Below are 19,706 nucleotides of genomic sequence, written 5' to 3' on the forward strand. Positions count from 1 at the left end.
ATCTATATGTGACAAATGGGAGTAGACATTGAAGCCGTTCTGTGCATGCTGGGTACTTACCCAGTGACTTTTTCTGTGCTTAGAACTAATACTCAAAGGTAAGTGAACATAGGGTAACTGGACATCTTCAACCATGAAGCTGTACCAGAGCAACTGATTTTCACTGTTGAGACTACGTAGAGGATATACTGAAATCCAGGTTACAGACAGATCCTGCTGAGGATGCCAGGTACCAAATGCTTAACTTGATCTTGAAGTGTATCGAGCCACTAAGAATGAATGATACTAAGTCATGGAGACAAGTAACAAAACACACCGATGTGAGCTGATTATATCCTATAAAATTTATAGCACTCCTCCCTTTATTTTGCAAAGGTTAGGCATAAAGTACACAAAGCTTTATAATGGTTGTCTTCTAAAAGTTGCCTTGTAAATACCTAATGAAAGCAATTGCAATGTGGTACAAATGATAAGAAGACACCAAGTAGATTTTTGCCAGCAAACCACTGAGAGAGATCAGCTAAATAAATCAGAGACCAGCTCAGAGATGCTCTTTAGTATAAAGTGTTAATACAAATGAATGTAATAATACAAATTTCTTAAGGCTTTTTCTCCTTAGTTGTACTTTAAATTAAAAATATCTGCCCTTGTGCTAAGAGCAGGCACTGCAAGTCTGTTGTGTTTGATGGAATTCTGAAACCAGCCAATTCCAGGCTGCAGCAGCTCTCTCTGGCATGCAGTTGCCTCCCATTCAGTTGACCGGAAAGATGAGCCTCTTCCTCAGTGTGAAACTGGGCTGTGGCATCTGCTTTATGCCCCAGAGACAAGTTTTTCTGCTCACTTCTTGATTTACTGCTGTCAGGATGGTGAGAACATCTTCCCCTCTGCAAAGAAACAAGTACAGTTTGTGTTAGGCAGTTAACATCAGCAAAATAACATTTTTGCTATCTTGATATACACCAGTGCTAATGGCTCCTGTTTTTAATAGGTTTCAGAGCACTTCCCTAAGTTGCTTTGAACAGTTTGCATGGTGCTGCTGTGTCCTACATCACTGTTTTCACTCTGAGTGAAAACAGTATTCCCACTGCATATTGTCTACCTCTGCATCTAAATCAAATTCTTGTCATGCAGAAGGAAAATTCAGGTGTTGCCAAAAATAAGCTTATGGAAACATAGGTACCGAGGACAGCTGTACTCCAAGCGCTGGCACAGTGCCTGTATGTACCAGGTACCCTTGCTGCGATTTCTGAAGGAGACGTAATCCTGCAGGGTGGCCATGCCCAGGAGGAAGTCTGCCTCTGCAGGGATGCAGTCAAACTGAAACCTTGCATCTTGCTCCACAGAAGAATCTTGCTCTCCAGAATCTGTTTCGATGGTCACACCTTGATGGAAAGCATCACCTTGGCAGGCCTGAATAAAAAAAACTTTTGGTTTTCCAGCAAGTGAATTGCAATTCTGTGCAGTGAAAGAAGTGGTCAGTTCCCTGATAGGTACTTCCTGCCCATCAACACCATATACAATGCCTTTTTTCCCATGAGACAGGATACAGCAAACAAAACAGTCCTTGTCCTCATGGTCTTCACTCCGGAAGATGTTCACAGTCTTACGGATTTCTTCTGCAGTGAGATCTTTACGTTCTTCTACTCTAAAATGAAGCTTGCTAAAGACATTCCTCAGAGCCGCTGGAAAGCAAAGAGAAGGGAAATTTGAGACATTTCATTATATGAAAGTTGGACTCTGCAACTGCAGATTGCATTTCTAGATTTAATTGGTCATCTGCTACATGACTACATCCATGTAGCTACATTCCTGGTCTGAAAATATTCTAGTAGTCTAATCACTAATCATATATCTACTGTGTTCCCTTAACTGTCATTAAACAATTTTCTTGCATATTTCTGCATATTTTAGAATTAGTATGCATAAGGCTGATGCAAAGCCAGCGTAGCTTGTAAAGTCCATGCTCAGGGTGCTGCTTAAGGTTTCAATCACCTCACTAAAACTGCAAAATTCAAGTGAATTGTTCAGTGTCAGGCACTAAAAATTTGATGAGTTGATTAGGACTTGTCAGCACAGTAAACAGAGCCAACTGAGCAACTACAACAAAAATAATCCTAGAAAGGGAAGACTGAAATTCAGACCTTTGAAAAGAGAAACAAGATTTCTATTTTTAAAGACTGGCAAACTCATCTTTAACATTCACTGTACCTGCATCCACGTCTGTCCCATGCCGATCCGTTATGCGTTTGTGTTCTGGCACTAGTTTCCTAGCTTTTGAAAAATCGTAATTATTCAGGATCAGGCACACTCCACGGGGTCGGCTGGTCATTTTGTAAGCTTCAAGCAGCTGAAAAGAAAGACTCCTGGTGAAACTCCTACACTCTCCTCCAAGTGCTCCTTAGCTGTTGTGAGTGGCAGAGCAGGGTCCAGAGCCAGCTGGCTTCCTCTCCAGGCAGCTCCCTCAACAGCTTTGCTCCCAGGGCCTGGCAGTGCCCTGCCCCACTGCCTTTGCCAGTCTGTGCAGGACAACCAAAGTCAGGCTCAGCCCACGCAAGGTGCTTTGTTCACTCATATCTTGGTGCTAAGCTAGCTGCCAACTGCCTAATTCCTAGTATCATAAACTCAGCCTACCTTGCTACCCTTGCAGATGTTTCTGAAGTACAACACTGCAGCCTGTGACACAGCTTCGGAATAAAGGATGCAGAGTTGTGCTTTTTTTTTCCTAGACAGTGCTTTTAGCAGTTGGTCTTAAAACAATTGTTCACTTCCCTGGAGGGGTGAGTTCTTCTAAGACAAAAATATGATGTTTCTAAGAAATAAACTAACTTACCTGGGAAGAGTCATTAAAACTGCCAGGAGGACCAGGTGCTACAGATGACACCAGATGTCCCTCAGGGCATCCTGTGCTGCCCCTCTGTTCCTCTGTGATGAGCATCTCTTCTTGGCCTGCAAAGCATTCACAATCAGTGCTGTACAGTACCTATACATCACTTCAAGAATAACTATGGGGAAGAGGCTGGTTTGTTCTGTTTTACCGAACAGCTTTAATCCATCTTCAATTGTGTTCCACACGCTGGTGTTAATTTTTTCACAGAGACTCTTCAGCATACTTAGGTTGTCTTTCCCCAGAAGGCCCCTCTTCTCCATCACAGTGAGAATGTCAAGCATTGTCTGGGAAATCAGAAAGGCAGTTTGCTCTTAGGGCACCTCCATGCTGCCACTGGGAGTGAAGCTGCAGCATGTGCACCTAAAGCTTTAATGTAGTGACAGCACATGTGACCCACAGAGTCAATCCAGCTGACTGGGAGTTCAGGTGAGACCTCAGCTGAGCCAGTTAATCCTAGTTCAACAAAACCTACTAGTACTGTTAAGTACCAACATCTTCTCAAAACATACTCATTTCCTTTCTGTAGCTCAGAGGTGCCACAACCTAATGAAGATCTAACCCAGGGCATCTAACGGTGGCCATACATGTAGCAATATTTTTAATGATTGCTTTCATTGAACTTTCAGTGGCTATTGTGCACTCAACTGAAACAGAAGAATCACTGCAGTGACCATCTTAAGCACTGGCAAAAAGGTTTTTCTGTCCCTTGAGTCCCCTTTTGCTTCAGAGCAATCTCTACACCTCTCATGATGGTGTAGAGATTGCTCTGAAGCAAAAGGGGACCCAAGGGACAGAAACTCATCAGTGAGTGGCACAGCACAGTAGTCACCCCAATAATGTACTAGAACAGCTCTCAGTCTCCCCTCTAAGAAAAGAAGAAAAATCCTCACAACTTTTATTAGACAGAACAAAGTACCAAGGAATCAGAACTGCAGGCTGGGACAGCATAAAAGCACTGGATCTCCTGCAAGGCTACTTGTAAGTTCAACTCATTCAAGTTAGCCTTGAGAAGAATCTGCTGCTTAGATCTGTATTTTCTGCATTAAAAAAAATTATAAAATAATATCCACAGTGGATCACTTTCTATATTTGTTAATGACTGAGAAAAAAAAAAAAAAAAAGGCTGTTGGGCAAGATAAGTAAATATGCTTACCAGTTTTTTGTTTATTAAGGCCACTGAGTGCCCTGAGTTCCCAGTGATGCTTGGATGTGATGGCCTCTGTGCCTGGCACTCCTGGCACAGCTGGTGGTGACACTGCTGCAAAAGCTGTGCCTGACACCAGCACAAACAAGTCCCACGTCCACCCAGGGGTGCCCCTTGTGGTGTTTTCATCTTAAGAATGACACCATAAAGAAGAGTGAAGCTCATTCCCCCATAAGCAACCCAACTGCCTCTATGGATTATAGTAATAATTTTTAAAAAGTATTACAGAGATACTTACAGTCTCACGGGTTCGCTTGCTTTCTGGCAATTCATTGCCCAAAAGTAACTTGAAATCCATCAGCTCACGTTCGGTGACATGTTCATACAGCTGAAAGAGCAAGTATCTAGAAAAAGAAGTGGAGGGCGTTCTTTCGTCGTGTTTCCAAGCACAACTTAACTCCGTACTACGGCACCACTCCTCTAGCCTACTGTTCCCCCAGAACATATTCCCCTTTTTTTTTCCCGTTTGAGATGGAGAACACAAGGCCCAGGAGCGCCTGAAGCCAAACCCTTCAGCCGGTGCTGAGCGGAGGTGACGGCTGTCGCGGACAGAACGAGGCGGGCAGCCGAGCCAGCCCAGCCCGGCGCCCTCACCCACCTGAAGGGCGGCACCCGCGCCCCGCCCGGCGCCCGCAGCTCCTTCTCCACCTGCTCCCGGCTGGAGCCCAGGTGGGCAACCAGCAGGTCGATCCGCCCGATGAGGTAGAGCAGCTCCCTGAGAAAGGCCAGGTTCCCCGGCTCCAGCATGGCCTTCTCCTGCAGCGCTTCGAACAAGTCGTGAGGGGTCCGGACGGCTTCCAGCCTCCTCCAAGGAACGTGATCCCGGCAGAGGAACTTCAGCGCCGCCAGCTCGGCCCCGTCCAGCTCGTCGCTGACGGCCAGCAGCAGCCCCCGGGGCAGCTCCATGGCCGCCTCGCAACCGCGCAAGACGGAGGGCGGAGCCCGACCCGACGCGGGGCGGTGCTTCCCTCTGGATTTAAACTTCCGGAGCGAAACACCCCACAGTTCCTGGGGGAACGGCCTGTCCTGGGCCATGTCTGTTCACAATTCTGCCTGTTCTTGAACCCGTTCTTGAGCCAACCGAACCGGCCAGTGCGGATGTAAAGGTGTCCCTCTGCCCGGGCTTTTCCTGCTGTCGCCTCTCGCTGGTTCCCAGGCCAAACCACTGCGATTTTAATACAAGGAGAAGGAAGCTTTTATAACAACACTGATTGGCCTTCCTCCTTGCGAGCCTTCTGGGCTGCTGTCAGAAAAGGCAGCACGCTCCCTGCGGGCGTTCGGCCCCGAGCAGCCACCGGCCCTGGAAAAGAGCTCCCTTCCCACCCGTGTCACATCTGCTCAGGACACTTCTATAACAGGAGCAGGCACTGAGCCGTGCTGGAGGGCCCTGGGATGCTGCTTCACCTTCTGGTGCAGCACTAGGGATAGATGGTATTTCACAACAGGAGGGGAGAGATTTTACCGTCTGGAATTCCATCCTTTTGGAAACTCACTTAATGCTCACTTTGAGCCAGAGAGCAACCCTCGGCACATCCATACCGTCCAATAAAGAACCAATGTTCTTGCTAAGCACTGATTTGAAACCAGCATCCCTTTGCCAAAAATCCAGTAAAAAACACTTTAACAATATATTAAACAAAAATCTGTACATTGTTATCCTAGAAGTGCCTTATCAATGTTCAAACCTCTATGCAAGATATTTGGTTACTATATGCATGGCAAGTTGGGTCAGAGGTGGAAGGAACCCAAAAAAGCAAGGCACTTTTCAACAGACCATAAGCTGACCTCTCCTCAAGACATGTTAGAACAAGATCTTCCTATCTTGTGCTAAGGACATATGGATCCATCTTTGCACTCACATATCTGGACAAATCAGACCTAAACACAAAGTGGCTACACATATAAAACTAACATAGAAGACTTAGGCCAAGCTCAGGAGATGTGTCCAGGATAACATTCCATGTATGGCTGGCATCCATGAGAGCCAGCCATGTTTGTGGTCTGGGGAGTTCCAGTGGCTGTCAATAACAGAACAGAGTGACAAGCAAAGGCACACTTACAGAAAGGACACATAGAATGAATGAATTCCCAAAGATCTCACTTATATTTCTAAGCACATTGCAAAGAAGTCATTGAAGATTAAACATGCCATTCTCTGTTCATAATTTGAAATATCTCTAGTTGAAAAGAGGCAGATTTGAATAATTTCTGACAGAATGTGCCCACGTTTTTGAGGGGTCAGAATAAAAAGGCTGAACACTCAACACTGCTGTTAAACTGAAAGAATAAGTAGCAAAATGTGAATGACTGGGCAGGGACTCATGCCCCTGGACAGCATTATTTCTTCTTTAGCTAATAGTCCTCCCCAAATCTTATAAGTGTTTTCCTTCTCAAATAGCACCACTCTGATCTTGCCTGCTTTCAGTTTAAGTCTTCAGGACTTCAGCTCACCAGCTTTTCTTTCCTACTGGACTTCTGGCCCCACTTTCTGGTGGCAGTACTTCTGCTGCCTGAAAACAAAATAGAATTAAGTGCCAGGCTTTTGACTGGATTTGGCCTCCCAGCCATGAGCTGGTAGGAAAGAAAAGGCAAAGTAAAAAACAAAGCTGAGGGCCTTCACAGAGAAAAAGTAATTGCCCCTCACTGTTGTCTAGCTTGTACTAGAGAGAAAAAACAGTCAGGAAATTGCAGAACTTCCTTCTTACCACTCAGCTCTCTGGGAGGGACACAAATCCTTGCAAAAACCCACCAGCCACACTTTGCTGAGGACTGCAAAACTCAAAGTGTGTTTTCTCCTTGCCTGGTTGCTGCATGACCTACATACAAATTCGCAGTATGGCTGTTCTGTGGTTCTTTAAAGGATTTTGATGGTGCTTTCTCTTCCTCCTAGTAGGTCTTCATCCACAAGTAATAATGGTATACTATGGCGGTAGCTGGATTTTAATAGGCAGAACAAAATACCAAATCAATTAAATTAATTTAAATCACAGGGTGTGACTGATCAGGACCCTCTATAGCCTCACCCCCCCACCCCCCTTCCAGTGTAGGACAGCTCAGAGGAGAAGGACAAAAAACCCACACCATCTCAGGAAAGAACAGATAATAAAGAAAGACCAATTTACCTCACCATCAGGATTGGAGAGTGACCTTAGTTTTAGAGGAGACATTTGCACCTGTGAATCATCAGGTACCCCAAGACAATTAACAAGGAATTCTGTCTCCTTGAGCAAGCCAGACCACCATGGAGAGTGTGGATAAGTGGCTCACCCCAACCCAACATAAAAGTATAAAACCTGGACAACTGTTAAAATATTTAAACTTTGAAAAGAGCAGTGGGCTTGAGCTGGCTTCCACCCACGTTCCAGCATGACTGGGAATGTCCAGGGTCACGACAGCACACCTATGTAGCTGTCTTACCCTACCAAGTCAAAATCCTGTGGATCCCCAAAGATACCAAATAATTAAATTTGATATCCAATTCCATCTCATGTAGAGTAGCTGAAAGAACTTGGTCTGAGTGTATTGAACTCTGACACAGAAATATGAGAAACAGAAATGCTGTAGATGTACAACTTCACTTCTGGAGCAGCTGCCACCTTCCAGCAAGTTTCTCCCAGAGGAAGCATTTACTGAATGGTCCTACTGGCATCAGCTGCCATTATCATGACAGTCCTGAACTTATTCTTTGCTACCTTCTCTCCAGCTGCTGCCCCTTAGGGTGGCTGCCAACAAACACTCCAACAAGAACAAAATCACTTCTGTGGGGTAAAAGTGTTTGTCATGCTGACTGTTCCTCAGAAAGCTCATCCAAGAGAGGAACTCACCACAAACTGAGGTGATATAAAAACCAAGAGAATTTATTCTAACAGAAACAGGATTACAGAACTTCTTTCCAGTATTTCACATTCATTCAAGACAGAACCTCTTTCCACTATTCGACATTCATTCAAGGACACACCATGCCCTGAGAGCTCTGAGAAATATCAAAGGGAGAACCTTTATTATTGAAAAACTTACACAGGTGGGCTGCTTATCCAAGCAGATGATTGACAAAACCAAACCAAATATTTAGAAGAAAAGAACCAAACTGACATAATTATGGGATTTTGGTCCTTCTGGAGCAGGATGTTATTTTCCATGAACATTTATAGCTTCCAAAGACAGACAATGATTCACCTCTGGATAAGGCAGTTACAACCTTACACATGCTGCTTGGGAATACATCCGGCTTTCTGAAGCTGTTATTTTTTTGCAGATTTTCCAATAACTTTTACAGTACTGCTTGAAAGTCCTTTCTCACTTGAAACCCAGATTGAACATACTCAATTGCTTCTGCAGGACAGAAAGCTTGATGATTTGTAGTTTTCCACGTCCTTACCTGACCGTTACAGATCCAGGTATTGGAAGACTGATTCAATATGGAAGTTGGAAAATTTAGGTCCTATGCCTCCTTAAAGGGCTAGGGCTACTACATAGATCCAGATAACTTCTCATGTAAATTCTCTTCCCTGTCAAAGCCCAGATGTCATTCCTAACCGAGTGTATTCTTACTTGTCTGCTTTTCATTGTGGAACTTCAAAGATCAAGTGCTTCAGTAGTGTTGATGTTATCTTTGGCATTTGCTTAAATCCTTCTAAGTCTCTTCTTGCCACTTCATTGTTCACTTCTGTCAGGATGGCTGTGAGATCCATGCGCCTTGAACAAAAATGAAGAGAAGTTACACTGAAGCACATGGTACTTGCAGCTCAGCCAAGAAGTTGATGTGTGTTTGCCCCAATAAAGTGGTATCCCAGGGAAGGCTGGCATCTTCCTTACCCTATTGCCACTGAAATTGCACATTCCACTGAACAACCACAGAATTCAGTGTGTTTGGGGGAAATAAAAGCAACCTCCATGTAGCATTGCTCTGGTTACAACCAGAAGAGGTCGCCAAGATGAAACAAACCTATACATTCTCCATCTCTTCTTCTGGATGCCATGAGAAAATGATATCTGAAGGGAAATTCTATTTTCTAAATGAAGTTTATGAAGGGACGGGTGGGAGGCAACAATGAAAATTATGGCTGCACAGTACTGGAGGGTTTTGTCTGTGTAATCACTCAACAAATTCACCTCTAGCCAGGTATCTGAAGAAAAAAAATTATCAGCCAAAAAATGTTAAAAAGTGCACGTACACACACTTGTTTGTGTGCAACATTGCAGCATTACAACCCTGGTTTTGTCACTTTGGCTTATCTGTTGAAGACTAACAGTGCCCAATTTCAAAATAAATACTGTTCTCCACTCTCCTGAATGGCAAAAGCATTAATTGCACAAATGCCAATCACTGTGTTTCAGCATAACATGCTTAAGTATGCACATCTGCAATACTCTAAATGTACAAGAATTAGAACTAGTACTTACAGTGGGCAAAGCAACTCCATCTTCTCACAGAGGGATTGAATGTAAACACTGCCAGTCTTAGGACTGCGGTAGCACTCGTAGTCCTCCACTGTAGCCATGCCAATCAGAATATCAGCCTTATCAGGAATGGAAGTCAAAGGACTAGCATCCACCTCAAGAGGTCCAGAAGAGTCTGCTTCTACTGCAACAGATGGATGATGTCCAGAGCCTTGGCAAGCCTGGATAATAAACACCTTGGGTTTGCCAGCAAGAGAAGGACAATTAGTTCCAGTGAAGTAGGAGACTAAATCGTCAATATTTACACACTCATCATCAACACCTTTTATTTTGTCTTTTTCACCATGGGAGAAAATGAAGCAAACAAAACAGTCCATATTTCTATGATCTTTCTTGCTGTATTCTTTAACTGTGTCACGTAGTTTTTTTCCTTCTAGATCCATGTACTCAACTGTCTCAAACTGGAGCCACTTAAAGACCCTCTTCACAGCCTCTGGGGGAAAAAATCAGAAGGAACTTGTTAAACATACACAGTGACAAGGAAGATGCTGAAACAGCAGTGTCTGTGTAGTATATCAGATACTAGCAGAAGTGTTCAGATCCCACCAGTAAAATCACCTGACTGGCTCTTAGCCTGTCAAATCCTATTAGGAAAACCCAAATGCCTAATTTGCCTTATTTTATTTTTTTTAAAACACAACTGAGTTAAATAGCATGCTGTCTAACACAAAAACAGGTTTTAGATTCTGTGTTGCATTGGTACAAATTAGTGAAGTTTACTGTGTTAACCCAAGCTTTAACTATGCATTGCACAGTAGTCTCAGATGCCTAAGAACAACACTTGGCAAGTTAAAGAAGTGCCACCTCTTTAGAATGACAAATTCTGCCACTCTTAAATGAAGTAGGTCCCTCATTCTGTGCCAATGGTTGATGCAGCAAGAAGGGAATCAGAGCATTTATTTGAGCATTGACAAGAATTTGAGGACTTAAAATATTTTTCTCAGCTAAGAACTGAAAACAATCAAGAATTGGAAAGGTGGAATAATAATCACTTTTTCTCTGGTTATACATACAACCAATTAAGACAATACCTTTTTCCTAGAACAAAAAGCAGATCCTTCTTTAAGCCATCAGCTAAATGTTGGAAGTGACATATTTCCAGTTGGTACCGTGACTGTCTCTGGGAGCCAGGGAGTACCATGGAATACCATGGACATGATTCTTCTTCACAGCAAAGATTCTAATCTTCTTGTTTTCAAGAATTATCAAAGGAAAAACCCCAAACCAGTAACTGGATTTAAAAAGTACTTACCTCCATCTTGCAATGTTCCCTCTCTATTGTAACATGGATTTTTAAAAATGTGGTTGTTAAGAATTAAGCAGTAACCATGGGGGTTATTTTTCATCTTATATATTTTCCTATGCTGCAGAAACAAACAAACAAACAAAAAAACAGGTAGGAAAGCAGAGCCAAGCATTCAAAAGAGAAGTACACTATATACAGATTGCTGGTCCATCATTATCTGAGCACAAAAGAAAATCACAAAGGATAAGAAGAAAGGAAAAACCTAAGGATACAATTTAGCTACAGAGGAGAGAAATCTGCACTGTCTCCCTGAACCCCTTCTCCTCTCTCTCTTTGGTCAGGATATGATTTTGACATGGGATAGAGGATCCAGAAACCCAAATTTGCATATGCATAGGAAAAGTTGCTGCACCCCACCATTTCCTCTGAGGGTCCTTGTGCAATTCCAGTGAGGTAGGGGGTTCTGCTACTCCCTTCACATCTGTTCAGGAGTATCCTGGCCAGGACTTTATTGTCCCAGTCTCCATTATCATTAAGATTGGTTTCTTTACTCAAATATTTGTTCATATCTTGTTTAAAAGGTTGCTGACAATCAGGTCCCCACAAAGAAGGCTTGGTCTTGTTTGGAAAATAGGAATTGTTCCAAGGCCTACCCCTCCATCTTGGCTGTTCCACCTGCTTATTGTTATGAATTTATGTTCCCTCTCCCAGGAGATGGATAAATACTTTAAAGGCACTCTTGAGGTATTTCTCACCAGTTTTGCTGCCCCCCCCTCTGCTCCTTTTTCCTCTGGATACACAGACACAGACACAGGATAGCGGACTTCTTCCCTGGAATAATTTTCTAAAAAGGAGAAGATAAACAAACATTTTAAAACTACAAGGCTAAATCTTCCACTGTGCATATTTCAACACTCAAAAAGCCAGAACAAGGAGTGAGGTGCAGGGGGTTTTCACACTAGTGAGGCACCAGCATTTTGTAGAGCTGGGCCAAGCTTGGCTCTAGTTTCACAGACTGCTGGTTGTTATAGAAGCCATGCAGGGCTGTGCTCCACTGCTTCTCTGCTCCTCTACTCTTTTACTGGTAGCAAGATACAGATAATAAAAGGTTAAATGTGAGTAGTCATCCCAGGCAAGCCATTCACCAGCCTCTCAACTGTGGGATATACAAGTGAAAGAGGAGACCCATTTTTGTACAATAGTACAAAATGCTGGTCCATTTACGTCTGAGGCTACTGTCCCTTCTCCAGAGAACTTTACTGTGTGAGTGGATGAAAGGATGCAAAATACCAGCATAATGAAAGATCTCCTCAGAGCACTTCTTTGAATACAACTTTCTGGAAAAAGTAAAGAAATCATCAAATCCATGACTCTAACCAAGGAAACAAAATCACAGTACTCATTTTACAAGTTACAAAAACGTCTTTAAATGAAATTTAATTGTCAAGGCTCTACACAACATGCTTTTTTTTCTACTTATCAAGAGGACAAAATAATTACAATGCTACTAGAAAGCCATTCCCCAACATAGGACTTGCTTGGCAATAGACTACCTTGGCAATTATCTTCTGCTCTTTTTAGAGACACCAGCAGAGGACAGCAGCACAAAGACATGCAGGGAGAACTGCTGGGTAGCTCTGCAGGGTACTGCATGGACTGTTTAAATGTATCTGAGGAAACTCACGACCTGAGTCCTTCAGAAGGAAGTTGCTATTGACTGAAACATCCTGTTTCCCAAAGTCACACCCAGCTGTGGTGCCAGAAAGCACCACCTCAGCTGCAACAGCCAGGATATACTGAAGTCCTTGAAATTTCCCATCTGGTTACAGAAAACTTTCTGTAACACTTTAGCCAAGTGGTTTTCAGGGACTTCCCTATGACTGAGAGCAAAGTGCCTGGCTGAGATAGTGCTGACAATCTCCCAGCACAAGTTTCCCTAAGTCAGATGTCACTTCCTGTTTCTTGCAGTGACCTGCTGAACAGAAAAATTGCATTTAAGGCAAAGAGAAGGCAGAAGAAAGCCTTTTACAAGGGACAGAGTATACTTCAAGGAGAGATACAAGAATCCATGATGGGATAATGAAGTAGCAGAAAACTTCAGAAATCAGAGTTCTCCAGAGCTGTTCTGCCTGCTCTAGGGTACCATAAGGTCTCTTCCTTTTTACCAGACTTCTGAGCTGCCAAGGATGGAGCTATAAAACCCACAAAAGACCCCAGATCTGTTCTTAAACTGCTTAAACAGCTTAAATAAATTTACCTCTTTTTTTCTCTTCATAGGCATCAATTTTTTTCTTTATGTCAGCTCTAAATCTCTGTAACATATCTTTCAGCGTCGTCAAGTTATCTTCTTTAATTATCCCATTTCTTTCCATTTCCAGAAAGACCTGCAACATTGACTGGTAGAACAAAAACACATAACCCAAACTCATCCAGTGACCTTTGTATCAGGCAGCTCTGAAACAGGGCAGGAGACAACATCCTCATTCCCAGAGACTTCTGCAACAGGGCAGAAGACAATATCCTCATTCCCAAAGACCAGCTAAAGACCTATTGCTTTTCCCTCCAAAACTCATTAAAGAAAGGGTCAAGATGCAGTGCAACTGAATAAACCCATCATCACTGAGGTTAAAGCAGGACTATTAGAAATTGCCTATAACTAGGCTATCCTGCTTTGTTTCAGCAGTACAAAGCACTGATGAGGATAACATAACATCCTGTTGTGCCTTTGTGTTCTGATTAAGTGCTGCTAAGTCCTTTAAGGTATGCCATTTTCCATTTTCTATCACAGAAAAGCTGTTCAACACTAATTTTGTTTATTAAAGCTCAATTGTCCACCAAGTTGGAGGTAAATCTGCTAATTTTCCTCTACGTGCCACAATACAAATAGGACTTTTAAGGAAGCTTCTTAATAATGCCAAGCATTTTTATAACACAGCTCATTACAAATATTAAACTAGCTCACACAACCTCTTAATACTTTTGGGAGAAAGTTAACAGTATGTTGTTACTCCAAATTATAAGAAAGAAGAAAATTTACCCATTGACACACAAACATTTGTGGTTCAACTCACATTAGAACTTGATTTTCTGCCTCCAAAACATTGTTTTTCCTTTAGTGAACATCATTTTTCTTAGGTATAGCATATTTCTTTTAAAGACATTTGTCTTATAAATGCCAAGCAAAGATTAAAGGAAGAGCATGATGGATTTTGTAAGAAGATAAGATTACAGAGATGGTTGGTGGAGAGAAAATAGAATCAGGAGAGAAAAAAAGGCAAAGATACAATGCAAAAAATAAGGATCCATTCTTTCACACAGCAGCTATTAGCTAACATCACAATTCTTTCAAACCAGATTTTCATGAGAGCAGACTGCTTTCTCTTTCCTCCCTTCTTACAAGAACTAGAGGACTCTGAACTAGCCTTGCAAAAAACTTCTCAAGACCACTTTTCATACAGCATTTTCCTGGAGCTTGTTCTTTGGTAGTTGTTTTTGGAGCAGGAACTTCACACTTCTGACATCTTCTGAAGTCAAGTCCTCTGCAATTCCATACAGCAGTTGCCTGACAAAAAACAATAGAGAGACCTTCAAGAAAGAAGCAAACACCACAATTAAACATTTGAACTGCAAAATGTAAAACTCACAATAGCAGGAATTCATGTGTAATAAACAGTTCTGCTGGGATATTCGTAAGACAACAGTGCAGACAGAAAAGACAGTTGACACTGAACTGCTGCATTGTGCACTCCCCGTGTTTACCTGTAAGCTGACACCTGTGCCCTGCCCGGGAGCTGCAGCTCCCTGTCCATCTCCTCCCGGCTGGAGCCCAGGTGGGCAGTCAGGAGGTCGATCCGATGGATCCGGTAGAGCAGCTCCTTCAGGAAGAACAGGTTCCCTGCCCCGATCATGTCTCTCTCCTGCAGCACTTCAAAGAAGGCCTTGGGCTCATGGATGGCTTCCAGCTTCCTCCTGGGGACATGGTCCAGGCTAAGGAATTTAAGAGCTGACAGTTCCTCTGTCACCAAAGCCTCAGAAACTTCAAAAAGCAGTTTGCGGAAGTCTGTGCTCATTTCACATCAGGATTTGGATCTAAACACAAGCAGCAGTGGATTTCATTTGTCGGCAAGACTAGTGCAACAACATGATTCATGTAAGAGGAATCACATCGTGTACAATAGCCCAAAATAAATACATGCAATCAGAAGTATTTCAGTAGAGAGAGGCTGTCTTGCTATTGTAGCTTTGATGCTTAGCTCCTTCAGTTCTCTGGACTTAACAAAGGATATTGAAACCTCTGTACTAAGTGACATTAGCAGAGAAAGTCATAGATCGTTCTTGTTTTCTATGTTGTGTCTAGACAGTGGGAAGTACCAACGTATAGGATGTAAAATCCTGGCAGGCTGCTGCTGGTTTTCTTCTGGTTTGGGGTTTTTGAAGTTTGATACCATTTGTGAGAAATAGCCACTTGCCAGTCTGAAATATAGATTATGTAATAAATGAGACTGCCAAATTTTACACCATAACAGGACTAAGAGTCCACATGAGTATAGCTACTCTAAACTATCTGGCTTCTTCTTTCTTTTCATACTGCTTCTGGCCAGCCTTCCCAAAGCACCTCTTCCTGTTTTGGTTTATCTGCCTCAAGTAAAATTCAGTTCCCAGCTCTCAATGAATTTGTAATATTAAAAGCAAATACAGATCATGTCATCCCTTTGACAAAGGCCCATGAAGAATTCTTATCAAACTATCTCTGTTTCACTCCTCTTTCTCCATCAGCTTTAGAAATAATTAACTTGGCTTATGGATTCAACTTTTGAGCCCAAGAGGAAGTTAGAAAATTCCAAGCCTTCCAGCTATCTCCCCCTGACACTGAAGGGACCTGCCGCCACTGACATGACGACCCATGGGCATGTTGGTGTCTGTTATAAACTCTTGTTGAGCTGAACAAAGACACTGGACATGTGTCAGGAGCTCTAATTGTTTGGTTGTACCATCTTCTTAACTGCAGCAACCAGCCCAGCCCGATATTTAAACTCAAAAGGTATTGGCTAACCTGCCCTTAAATTTATGCAATACATTCCCATGAGAGGAGAGGCTAACAAGCCCTTAATTTTGCACAGTACACTTCACAACTTAACAACTCCCACAAACAACCTCCTCAAAAGGTGCTGGCTCCCGAGCCACAAAAATCTCCACAAGCTCCTCCCTCCCACAACAAAATTCAAAATGGAATATGGGGTAAAATATTATAGCTGTGCAAGCCAAGAAAGAGAAGAAAGCAAAGAATATCCCCTGGTCCTTAGATTCTGTGTTGATGCTGCCACATGGATAGTCTGGAGATGGAGAGAGAACAGGGAGGGCATAAAAGGGGGAGGGGGAGTGTGCCCAATCTGCCCAGTCCATGTCCTGCTGGAGTTAACCTGGTGCATGCCCATTAGCTAAGTTAGACTAGTGTGTTTTGTTCACGTGTGCACTGGCAGCCTTTCCCCAGAAGTGAGCTGGCTGGGGGATGGAGCACGAGTCTCAGGGTGGAGCAGGGAGTTGGCTCAGCCCAGCGCTGCCCCACTGCCTCAGGATCCTCTCCCCTGATCACACCTCTCCTGTAGCAATGCTCAGAATGCTTGAGACAAATCAGCCTATAGCTGGCACTTAAAGGACCTGTCTCCTCTTCCTTCTAGTGAGAGACCCATCTGCCACTTAACTTTCTCTGCCCTAGGTGTCAGACACCTGGGAGTCTCTGAAAAGAAACTATACAAATGCATTCAGAACAGGACTCTTGTCTTATAGACACTGGCAGTGGGAGACAGAAAAGGCAACAATGACAAATGAGAATTTCCTACTCCTGCACTACTGGAATACTGCAATCCATTTTACCTACAGCTACTGCAAGTGTTTCAGGAACAGTACTCCCAGGTAGCCCAGCTGACTAACTGGAAATAATAATTAGCAGACAATTGTATTCTGCTCTCCTCCAAGGACTCAACAGCAAAGGAGCTTTTTGTGGCATGTCCTTGGTCAGTGTTGTGTGGGTTAGCAAGAGTGAATGTACAAGTGAATCTAGTAAATGTATAACTGAATCTTAAACCTTTGCATTTCAAGTAAACTGATAAACAGTGAAACAGGTTGTGACACAGCAAATACAATTTGTGTTCTGCCCCAAAATACTGTTTTCTTTAAATCCACTCAAACCAAACTTTTAAACAGGCAAGAATCTATGTCCTCCAGCCCATATAAACCAGTAGTATCTGAATGTGCTTAACCTCAATGATTACTTGACTTTATATTTCTATAACCACACAGGAAAGAATAGTATTTTCTTGGTAGGTAGTTATGAAGTTATCTTCTTTCTCACATAAATCACGCCTTTCATTTAAGATACAAGAGATATTGCTTATAGAAGCAAATCTTTCTTGTGAAGAGAATTTTCATTTTATTTCTCAAAGGCTGTAAGTTTCAAACCCATCAAGTTATTGCAGTTAGAAGAGATGTGCCACCTATATGTTACATTTAAGCCTGTCTGTAATTACAGGGAGCACAACTAAAACAATATTTAGGTGCCACTGTCTTTTTCTCCAGTTTGCTAACTTAAAGGCACAATTTATACCAGTAAAAATAATATTAATTATAGTAGTAATTTTAAATCACTTACGTGGGAGAACAACTCTGAAGAAAGTGAGACAGCCAGTCTCTAAAAGTCCAGGAAAAGTCTGCCTTTTTTACGATATGGTATTACCACATGACTTCCAAGAGATATGTTACAATGGAATAAAATGCTAATAAAGCAGGAGATCCCTACTTCAGCTACTTCAGTTTTCAGAGAACTGATTATTACAGAACTTGTGAGAAAAAAATGGTAAACAAGCCATGAAGTAATCAGGTTTTGCTCTTGTTTTACAGCAACAACTAAGCAGCATACCTAGTGCTTTCTAGCATAGAACACAGCTCAGCACTTTTGCTTTCATACACAAATGCTAATTAAAAACAGTGGAAGATGGCTGAATCCACATATTTTCATTTAAAATATCCCTGTCTAACGGCCCTGCTGTGTCACGAGATCTGTCTTGACTTACCCCCTTTCTCTGAAGTCCCTCTCCAACTCACTCGTTTATTTTTAACAGGAAGATATTTTTTAAATTAAAAAAAAAAAGCCAGCTATTAGCACAAAGTTCAGTAGCAGCACTCAGTAAATACAGGGAAATCAACAACTGAACATTCTTCTGAAATTATTTATGTAATATACTTCCTCTTTTAGAGGAGAATTTGAACAAAAATTAACTTCTTACATCTTCACTCTCTTTAAAGTAAAGAACTTAGCCTTCAATGAAAAGGCTCCCATGCAAGTCGCTGGAATCGCCCACGAAGCAGGAAATAAAAGAGCACTCAGTATGGCTACCAGACTCTCAGCAGACCCTCACAGCAGCATTATGAAGAGAGTTAGGAGTGCTGAAATTTGTTAAAATTTTGCAATGGAAACAGTCATTCATGAATTTCAACCTATCTATCTTTACAAACTCAAAACTATACCGTAGCCATTGATAGAATGAGCCGTATAAATTCCTTCCCAAAGGCACACCCTAGTAAGAGACCAGAAAACCTTGTTTCACTGGCGGGAATTGCACCATCATCCAAAGGCTGGGAACAGCACAGAGGAACACCACAAGTCCTCTTTCACCTTCAGGTCCAAAATGTTTGTCTCCATGTCATTCCAAGTCTCAGCATCTCTTTCCCTCCATAATTTCTTCTGTGTCTTACCTGAACCAAGACTTCAGTTGCAGTCTGAAAGAGCCGCCGTGCCGTGATATGCGCTATGACGGACTGATAATGGCTTCTCCTCTCAATCAGCAGCTTGAAGGTCCACCCCTTTTGGCACTATTAGTTTCACTTTTGATTTCTTCCTCTCGCCCTTCCTGGAAAAGTTACTGTCCTTTTGTTAAATTAGTCTCCCTCATTTCCCTTGGCTCCCCTGCACTCTGGTTTCCTCCAGAACTGCCTCAGTGTGCCAATCTTTTCCTTGTACAGCCTGCCAAAACTTCATCTCCCTAGAAAGGGTGATCTTGAGGAAGAAAAACTTCTGCAGCTTCTGCCTGCTCAGCAGCTGTAACGACTGTTGCCTGCACTGGGACAAGGCAGGACACACAGCTCCTGCACAAAAATGACATGAGGGACAGGACACCAGCAAACTTAAATACCACTTTAGGATCATGATCTTGCTAAGACAGCAACTTCTCCAGAAGACTTTTTACACTAGTTCCACTTAAATCTGCTATGCAAGGGCTGCACAAGACACAACCCTTCCTTAATTCTGTAGGTGGAGAGTGCACACGTGCATGGGTCTGTATGCTACCAGTAAGCCTTAACAGTAACCAACCACATTTGTTTGTTTGTTTGTTTGTGTTTGTGACTGGTTTCTTTCTGGCACAACTCTGTATCACTGGAGTTACAGGAAAGGTGTACAGTGTGGACAGCAAGGACTGATTTGTACCTGAGTTGTACAAAACTGACCCACTCTCCCCAGGTTTCAAAGTTCCATCTCACAACACCCTGCAGGAGATCACACAGAAATGCCCGAGTGGCTGGATGGCAGCTGCAGCTCCAGTTCCAGCCTGCCCTGCCTTAGGGCTGGTCCTGACAAGTACCACTGCATGCACCAGGTATTACTGTGCAGCCACATCAGCACAGCCCTCGACACACACAGGTGAAATACTCACACTAAATAGTCCCAGTCAGGGTAGGGAAAACTTTGTTTAACAAAATTCTTATGAGCAAGGGAGACTTTCCCAGTCTTTCACACTTCACAAGGGTGGATCCCTCCCCCCATGGACCTCAAGGCTCAGTAAGCTCAGACTCCTCTGACTGCCTTTACCTACCTATGATTTCACTGGGGATTACCCAGTGATTACCCAGGCAGA

General features: G+C 42.8%; 1 protein-coding gene across 1 annotated transcript; it reads right to left on the minus strand.

Moving 5' to 3' along the window:
- Positions 1-321: 321 nt before the first annotated feature.
- LOC132330233 (uncharacterized) lies at positions 322-18,771 on the minus strand. The gene is given in 16 exon segments (XM_059852306.1): positions 322-884; positions 1,181-1,682; positions 2,209-2,347; positions 2,831-2,946; positions 3,036-3,171; positions 4,330-4,435; positions 4,690-5,128; positions 5,631-5,683; positions 8,643-8,786; positions 9,495-9,984; positions 10,804-10,915; positions 11,553-11,641; positions 13,055-13,193; positions 14,254-14,359; positions 14,557-14,886; positions 18,550-18,771. Coding segments are annotated over 15 exon segments (3,015 nt in total). The 5' UTR covers positions 14,868-14,886; positions 18,550-18,771; the 3' UTR covers positions 322-751.
- Positions 18,772-19,706: the final 935 nt, after the last annotated feature.

Source organism: Haemorhous mexicanus, chromosome 8 (genome assembly GCF_027477595.1).
Source record: "Haemorhous mexicanus isolate bHaeMex1 chromosome 8, bHaeMex1.pri, whole genome shotgun sequence".
NCBI lineage: Eukaryota > Metazoa > Chordata > Aves > Passeriformes > Fringillidae > Haemorhous > Haemorhous mexicanus.